Genomic DNA, 9,319 nt, shown 5'->3' with positions numbered 1-9,319 from the left:
ACAGTTTAAGATATTTTAGATTTAGTCCGAGAGCTTTCTGTCCCTCCATTGAAAATGTATGGTATACTGTCCTTGTCCAGAAAGGTAATAAAGACATCATCAAAGTAGTCCATGTGACATCAGTGGGTTAGTTGGAATGTTTTGAAGCATCGAAAATACATTTTGGTCCAAAAATAACAAAAACTACGACGTTATTCAGCATTGTATTGTTATTTTTGGACCAAAACGTATTTTCGATGCTTCAAAACATTCAAACTAACCCATTGATGTTACATGGACTACTTTGAAGATGTCTTTATTACCTTTCTGGACAAGGACAGTAAACCATACATTTTAAATGGAGGGACAGAAAGATCTCGACTAAATCTAAAATATCTTAAACTGTGTTCCTTAGGAGGTCGGAGGTCTTACAGGCTTGGGACGACATGAGTCATTAAAGGAGTAGTTTAAGTTAAAAAAAAAAAAAAAAATTTGCTGATAATTTACTCACCCCCATGTCATCCAAGATATCCATGTCTTTCTTTCTTCAGTTGAAAAGAAATTAAGGTTTTTGATGAAAACATTCCAGGATTTTCTCCATATAATGGACTTCAATGGGAACCAAACGGTTCAAGGTGCAAATGAGAGTTTCAGTGCAAACTGCAAAATGTTCAAAGGGCTTTAAACGACACCAGACGATGAATAAGGGTCTTATCTAGCGAAATGATCGCTCATTTAAAAAATAAATAAAAAAGTTTAAGTTTTATAAGCTCAAATGCTCGCCTTGCTCTGTTCTGTGATATGCGTTTGTGACTCTCCTGTTCAAACTCGTTCGTCAAAATGAACAAATCTTTTTTCGAGTCATGACTCGAATACCCTTTTTCATCGTATGGTTTAGTTTAAAGCCCTTTGAAGCTGCACTGAAACTGTATTTTGGACCTTGAACCGTTTGGTTCCCATTGAAGTCCATTATATGGAGAAAAATCCTGGAATGCTTTCATCAAAAACCTTAATTTCTTTTCGACTGAAGAAAGAAAGACATGGACATCTTGGATGACATGGGGGTGAGTAAATTATGAGCAAACATTTTTTTAAAAGTGAACTAATCCTTAAATTACATAATTTACATTTTTGGGTGAACTAACCCTTTAAGGAGATATTACTCCAATGCAATGGTGTTTACTTATGAATATGTGTTCTTAATCATATAAAAAAACACATAAAATATATTAAAAGCTTGGGTTTCACCATAGGGGGACTTTAAAGAATTTGATGCTATAATCTACAGTGACGTATCAAACTGTTAACATGAATAATAGAAGATACACATATATACAATTCAGCTCTAAGGTTTAAAGTGGGTGGTTGCCAGGTTGGACCGTGATTAGATTCTCAGATCATCTGTTCTTACAATGGCATTTGAGAGAGTGCATCTTTCAGATTTATCATTCTTGAGGCCCATGGTTTGGTCCATCTTATCCATATTTCTGCTCACGGCTATCAGTGCAAACAGCTGATCTAAATTCATGTATAGGCCTAATCGATTATTACATCAAGCCAAGAACAATCCAGTCCTGCTGAGGATAATTGAACAAGTAATCCACTTGATAAATTCACAATTAGGCTACACATAGTCTATGATCATTCCTTCTTTCAAAATTCATAATTGGGGAAAGAATGCTGGCTGAAGGAAGCCATCAGGCAAAAAAGGATGCAGGAGCCCACCGGAAGATGCCAGGTGCACCGGGCCAGAATGAAAGATCACGTTCCCGGAGCTAAACGTGTGGTGGAGGGAAGATGTGGACCCACAGGTCGAGCTGATGTTGGGCAGAGAGTTCGTGCCGGGTTGCAGGGAACTCTCGGCACCAGGGTTCTGCTTCTTCCACTTGGTTCTTCGGTTCTGGAACCAAATCTTGACTTGGGTTTCAGTCAGGCTCAGGGAAAGCGCGAGATTTAGTCGCTCGCATACGGATAAATAACGCGTGGCGCGGAATTTGTTCTCCAAAGCCACCAGCTGTTCGTAAGTGAACGCGGTTCTGGCACGCCGCGGCTTCGCGCAGCTGTGATCTGAGCGACGCCTCCGCTGACGCGACACATCATCCGGCGCTGGAGTGATTCTCTCCTCACCTGTTTCATCCGGATCTTCACAAGGCGAAAAGCCCGATCTTAAGCTTCTGAGAGAGGCTGAAGAGTCCAAGTCAACATCGGGATCAGGAGGATGCAATCTGACGCAGCTTTGATGGTCATCAGCTGATTGATCTCCTGCTAAAAAAAATCCATACGTCAAGTGTCTTTCTGGTATAGGTTATGTATTTTGTAAAGGCCTTACATTTTAGTAAAACCGAACACGAACCCCAGACAAGAATGGAAATTAATTTATCTATTTTAAGTAGCCTATTATCAATAATAATAATCACATTTGACCCCTTGCCTTATATGAAAGTTTAAATCCATTTTAAAAGCTTGAAATTGATCACAGGCCTTAAAGGGATAGTTCACCCAAAAATGAAAATAATTTACTCACCCTCAAGCCGTATGACTTTCTTTACAGCCAAACACAAAGTTAGCCTATATAAACAATATCCTGTCTCTTTCAAGCTTTGAAAATGGGAATGAACAAGCTGATATTTCGAAGTCCAAAAAAGTGTATCCATCCACCATAAAGGTTATCCATTTGACTCCAGTGGGTTAATAAAGGCCTTCTGAAGCAGAGCGATGTGTTTTTTTAAAGAAAATATTCATATTAATAAGTTTATAAACTATGATCACTAGCTTCCGATGATGGCCGTAGTGACCCGACGTATGACGTAAGACTATCGTAACTATCTCACGACCAATTCGTACGAGTGATTAAAAAGTGGCTAATTCGTACTAATTCATACGACCTCACTCGTACGAATTCGTACGTTTTGTCCAAACCCACGTGATGGGTAGGTTTAGGGGCAGGGTCAGGGGTAGGTCATTCGTACGAATTGGCCAATTCGTAAAATATGTACGATTTAGCAAAAACATACTAATTTGTATGAGTGAGGTCGTACGAATTGTTACGAATTAGCCACCTCGTAAAATTCGTACGAATTCTCGTGAGATCGGGTTGGATAGACCAAATAGGGCAACAAACTCAAGCTCTTCTGACATTTCTCAATAAAAATTCTCCCTTTAGACTTTGGCCATGTCCACACGGACAAGGGTATTTTTATAACCTTGACTTTTTTTATGCGGATCGGTCGTTCGCCCACATGGAAACGCAGTATCAGGACACTGAAACCGAACATTTTTGAAAACCAATGCCAGGGTGAGTATTTTCTGAAACGCCGGTTGCAGTGTTGTCATGTAGACAGTGAAACCAGAGTTTTTGCACCGCTGACGGCTTGTGATTGGCTAACGTGGCTTTACGGTTAGGTTTATATCACCGCCTGCTGGTGTTGCAAGCTCTTGACAGTGCTTGATAGCTTGTTTTTGCGTTTTCATGTGGACGGAGGTTTTTTTTAAAACGCAGGAGGGAAAAACTCCGTTTATAAAAATACCCGTGTCTGGAAAAACCTTTGTTTTGCTCTATCCTCTGCGCTTCTGCCTTCATCAAAACATCATGCGTAAGGTCAGAGGTCATTTTTCCGCCAGAGCTCGATTCGTGTACGGTCATTACCGAAAGCCAGTAGTTTATAAAGTTATAAATATGGACATTTTTTCTTTGCTTCAGAAGGCCTTTATTAACCCACTGGAGCCGTAAGAATTACTTTTATGATAGATGGATGGATGCACTTTTTTGGGCTTCAAAATCTCATTTACTCATTATTACTGGGTTAGTAAATTAAAATTATTAAATAATTTTCATTTTTGGGTGAACTAACCCTTTAAAGTTAGACAGAAGAGTGCTGCTAGGGTGATCTCTTTGGTATTTTGGCTGGCATTAATGAGCTTAAGGGTAAAATTATAAATCTGAGGCGCTCTATACAGTGCCTGTATGGGTGAAAATGCATTAGGCTATGAATAAAAAGATTAAGCTTTTTTAGGCTAAATGAATTATTGTTTTGAATTGGGCTAATAATATTAATCATAATTTCCAATTAGCTTAATGTAAGGCCTTTAAGTACAGACAAAAATATAGAATACTTCAACGGATGTTATAACAGCCTATATTTTGAATGCGGTCAAAAATGAACAGTTTACCATAGGCCCTACATTAAAACATAAAATTAAAAAAATAACAGTACCAAGATAAGAAATGAACTATCAAAATAAATATTCTGCTTGTAATGAGCTGAAGAAATTATTGGGTAACTGACAGCTATAATGAGCTGAATATTAAACGAATGAATGAGGAGCGCTGAAAAAGGAGGGGGAGGCTGTAACTGTGTTGATTTCCAGGAAAGACTGGCGTGGAATGACCATAATCCCCCATCAATTTCTAAATCACAAATCGCCTCAAATGTCATGTTGCGGAAAGAAACCCTAGTTAAATCCAACTCTGCCATCCAGCCATGACGCGCTAATGGAGTTTCATATTTGTCTGCAGATCAATAAATGTCATCTATTTAAAGGGAAGTTTTAATCGAACGATATTTGGGATCAGACATGGCAGGGGTTTGAAGTTTGGAGCCGCAAGCTGCTGGAGGGAGATATGCAGCATCCAGTAATGGGATATCGATCAAAGTGAGCGCAGGCATCCTCAATGGGACGATTTAAACAATTATCTGCCCTGACTGTCCCAATGGCAATCACTTACTCAGCTGCGGCTGCTTAAAGAAAACGCGGTCTTGGAAATGAGGGGAAGGTCAAATTATACCATGATAGGCTACCTACATTACACAAAAGATCTATATGGAGGATATCTACAGTGGAAAAACGTCATGTAGCCTATAACCATTTTTTACTATATAGGCTAGCCTATGTGAAAATAATTCATACAACTCTAGGCGTAAGCCTATTTGACAAAATAATAAGAATTTGTTTGTTTGTTTGTTTCATTCACAAATAGCTATGGATGGTGGCCCAAAGAGGTTGTTATTGTCTCAAAAACTATATTAGGTTTTGTTTTTTTGTTTTTAAACATAGGTAGCCTCTCAGCAAACAAATTTAGGTTCGTTATAAAAATGGAACCTAAAAATAACCGACATGGAACGTTCCTATAACGTTCTTGTCTGGTGGTTCCCCCAAAAAATAAAAAATAAATAAATAAATAAATAAATAACGTCATGGGACCATTCGGGAACGGGAACGTTCTTAGGCTAAGTTGCGTTTCAACAGCGTTTCAGAACAATGTTTTGGTAAAAGTTGGATTAGCCAGAGTCCGCGAACACACGTCGATCAATCTTTGCCTGTATCACGTAATAATTATAGCATACACATAACATACTATAGCCTAAGTGTTTTGTTTGAAATGCGAGCTGAAGCTCAATTAATTGCGGCCAAAAAAGCAGATTTTTTTAAAATCAAAAGTTAACCCGCTCAAAAGTCACCTAATAATTCTCACTCTGATTTTTTTTATGAATCGTATTTCATTCTCACCAATATTATTGCAGATGGAAAGCGATCCTTTCCCATTGCGCTGTTCCTCCAAACTTCCAAATTCTGTATTTCCTGAAGATGATGTCCGCTCTTCCTCTGATACTGTCCTTTTACTTGTAAACTTTTTGGGATCCAATATGTCAATAATCGAAAAGGAAATCCGATGACCTGATGTTGTTTTCATCCCGGACTGCTGATATTCAAGCATTTTGCAGTTCCAGTAGTCTTTCTGACCTCTTACGTGTATTCTCAGGCAGCCTCTCGTCGGATCGGATGTCAGTGGATGAAGGTGTGCTCGAGCTCTTTAACAGGTCCATTAGAGGAGACGCGTGAACACGGGCGTTTAACGGGATCCCTTTCGATTGGCTGAGAGCATTCAGTACTTAAACCTGCGCTCATTTCAATCAATACAATGACACGTTCCTAGGATGACAAGTGGCATAACTCAAGAAACTGTTGCATGATCTAAACCTTACAGCCATACACTCTTCAATGTTCGTCTGCACTGTATATACAAGAACATTATTTGTTCTTGGGTGAGATGTATAAATGTATTTATCAGAGATAAAGAGATAAAACTGCCAATATTGCTGTCAAATAATTGTTTTCTGGCAAATTGATGATTATGTATTATGGGGGTCAGTGCAATGTGTTGGCTTATTTCATGGAGTCAATAGCTTACGCCATTCAGTATCTTAACGTTCACTACGTGGCATCAATCTGCCAAAGCTTGAGATAGATCAATAAATGTGTGCCCGGCACTGATAAATGAGGCGCTACTGTTACTGCTAGTGATTTATAGCTACTTCTCTTATTCAGTTCCCCAAAATACATACATAAAAATAAAGCTACTGATTCTATACAATATATGAAAGCCTGAGAAATTTAAAGGGATCATTAACATAAAAATGACAAGTCTGCCATCAAAAGAAGGCATTTCGAAAAACGGCCAAAGTGTTTTTCTTGTTCAAACAATGAAAGTCAATAGAGTTAAATCCTGTTTGGACCACACAATTATTCAAAATATCTCATTTTGTGTTCCACAGAAGAAAGAAAGAAAGTCATTCAGGTTAATAAAAAGTAAGTAAATGACATAATTTTCCATTTTGGTTGAACTAACTCTTTCTAATGTCACTGCTTATAAAACAAAATACCCACCCAAATTCAATGGAAGATGAAGATTAACCGTGTGAATCTGAGGTGAACTAACTCCATACGTCCAAAAAAAGATAATGACAAAAATGCCAATCTCCACAAGTTACAGATATTCAAAGCAGCTTTAAATGTGCAAGTACTCACTGTAGATCAAAAAGACAAGATTTGCAGAAAACCACAAACACACATTTCTAAACCTTGTGCACACTTCAGATCACAGATGTGTATTTCTCTCCTCTCCTTTATGAAACAGAGCGACTCCACCTCCCCTGCTGCCATTCAGTGCATTTCTGCTTGTTTGCTGGCAGCCTGCAGTGTATATTTATTTACTGGTTGTAACATGGTCAAACTTCAGACGATCAATGTCCGAACTGGGACTGTTTGCTTGCATTAGCATGTCTTAAGCCCAGTGGCTTGCACTGACTGAGCTCCATAAGAAAGGAGGCTGAAGTCTTTCCTGCAAGTTTACAACTTCCTCTCTGTAGGTCTGACACTGTGCACATCTGTTTACACAGGACCGAAGCACAAAAGTGTGGCCCAGGGGGCACAACACAGACTCAGGTACTGGAGATAAAGAACACACAAGAGGTAAGGTGGAGAGATTGAGGACAGCAGCAGCAAACTATGGGTGCACTGTTTGGGGAGAGGAGCACACTATACGGACAAACCTCCCCACTGTTCCAACGTCCCCACCTCCTGACCAATAAACTCATCAGAGCACTACGAAGGTCTGCTAAATGTCGAATCATTCATGTAGTCGCGTCTCGAGGTGGAGCTCTGTTTACGGATGGGCATGTACTCTTTGTTTGACTTTGTCTCTTTATCCTCTCCAGAGTGCAGATGGACAATAGAATGGGAAACTCTTTTGAAGATTACAACTTCAAGGCACTAAAATCCTGTGGATTCGCCTCTTTAAATGGGGAAAAGAGACTTTAGAAATCTTACGAGGGGTGTAAAGAGTTTAATCGGTTTCTGAAAAGTAATGCTCTAAAGTAGCATTGCTTTGATTTTCCATAGAGCGTTCTGTTCAGGTACATTTCTAGTTCATTTATCCCAAACCACTTGTAGATTTTCCATTAAAAAAAAACCCTTAAATGTGCTATTTTGGTTTTGTAAATGATTATTTTTAGTAAATCTGAAATTAAAAAAAAATATTAGCTGACGGTGAGTGAGTCATCTTAATATTTGCAGATAATTGTGATTATTCTGATCATTGTTGCATATACTGAACTAGCTGTCTGATTCTTGTGTAGGCATTTCATTTATAGAGAACCAAAGCCTAAAACTTGATCTAATCTAAAACTTTATGAATTATTAATAATTGTTCCTTCGGAAAATAGAAATCTAGTCTATTTTTCAGAATACAGTAAAAGAGCACTAACTGCATGCAATTTAAAACGCATTCAATTTGCAAAATTGTTCAAATGTGTCTAAAAATAAATTGCACAACTTATTAAACAGTGCTCACAATTATCTTAAAGAACGCCTTTGAATCCTATAAAACACAAGAACACAAATGAACTGGAAGGCAATTACTGTGCATGTGTCAAAAACACAATGGACAGAAATAATTAGACCCAAACTTTTGGGTATTATGTGAGAGCGATGTTTTAGGACATCTAGGCGAACACAAGGTCGGTAGTTTGGTAATTCTACCTGTTCAGCAGCAGGCGTAATGAAGGCTTGCTGGCAGCGTCCGGGACGGGTGAGCGCGTCTGGCAGATGCTGACATACAGCAGATGTGGAAAGTGGCTGGGTGATTTGTTAAGGGCCTGGATCATAGCAAAAGAGGGCAATTACACCAGGGGACACTGTCACACATTCATGGACATTGGCCCCCTTTTTACAAAACACACTCTTTCTCTGAGGTAAAGGTCAGTTCACTCTACAGACTTTAAACATGTTAACAGTACAGCTATCACACAACGGAGACAACTACAGAGAATCCAGCTATGGATTATAATTCGATGTTTCTTAAAATTGTCAAAAAAAAAAAAAAGGTTTGACACCGGTTCTGAATAGAATAGAATAGAATAGAATAGAATACAGATTTGATTTCCAAACCAGGGCAGGTGGAAAAGAACATCCAATGACATTATGGTTAAAAATGAAATTCTTCCTTGAATACATAAAACTGCATAATTTACCTTGAATCTTAACCTAAGCTGAATTGAATTGGTCTCTGTTTGTGAAAGAAACAAACAGAGAAAATAATTGTCTAAAATAGTCAAGAAAAGTGGTGAAAGGAAAAAATAGTTTGACACCGGTTCTGAAAAGAATAGAACAGAATAGAATAAAATAGAATAGAGTAGAATAGAATACAGTTTTGGCTGCCAAACCAGGCCTTGTGAAAAATAATAAAACCAAATAAAATACCTTGAACCTTAAGCTGAATTGAATTGGTCTCTGTTTGTGAAAGAAACAAACGGAGAAAATTGATTTTCTTAAAATTGTCAATAAAAACACAAGTGGTGAATGGAAAAGTTTTGACACCTGTAGAAAAATTACATAGAATCACATTGTTTAAATCTAAATATTTAAATTTTTTAAAAAAAATAATAAAATACCTTGAATCTTAACCTAAGCTGATTTGAATTGGTCTTTGTGAAGAAAGAAACCGAGAAAATCATTTTCAAATTGTCAATAAAAACACAAGTGGTGTTCAGAAAAATTGGTG

General features: G+C 38.0%; 1 protein-coding gene across 2 annotated transcripts; it reads right to left on the bottom strand.

The window, feature by feature from the left end:
* Positions 1-628: 628 nt before the first annotated feature.
* nkx1-2a (NK1 homeobox 2a) lies at positions 629-7,136 on the bottom strand. Of its 2 annotated transcripts, none has more exons than XM_039657085.2 (2): positions 5,488-7,136; positions 629-2,241 (listed from the first exon to the last, which is right to left on the bottom strand). In XM_039657085.2, exons 1-2 carry the CDS (start codon positions 5,693-5,695, stop codon positions 1,640-1,642), a joined length of 810 nt encoding a protein of 269 aa, XP_039513019.2. In that variant the 5' UTR covers positions 5,696-7,136; the 3' UTR covers positions 629-1,639. The 2 variants fall into 2 exon arrangements, with proteins under 2 accessions (XP_039513019.2, XP_039513018.2); XM_039657084.2 differs by having other exon boundaries at positions 629-2,244; positions 5,488-7,133.
* Between the last annotated feature and the right edge of the window lie 2,183 nt (positions 7,137-9,319).

The sequence above is a fragment of the Pimephales promelas genome, chromosome 11, assembly GCF_988280905.1.
Source record: "Pimephales promelas chromosome 11, fPimPro1.hap1.1, whole genome shotgun sequence".
In the NCBI taxonomy this organism is placed as follows: domain Eukaryota; kingdom Metazoa; phylum Chordata; class Actinopteri; order Cypriniformes; family Leuciscidae; genus Pimephales; species Pimephales promelas.
This window is presented reverse-complemented; position numbering and strand designations above follow the sequence as displayed.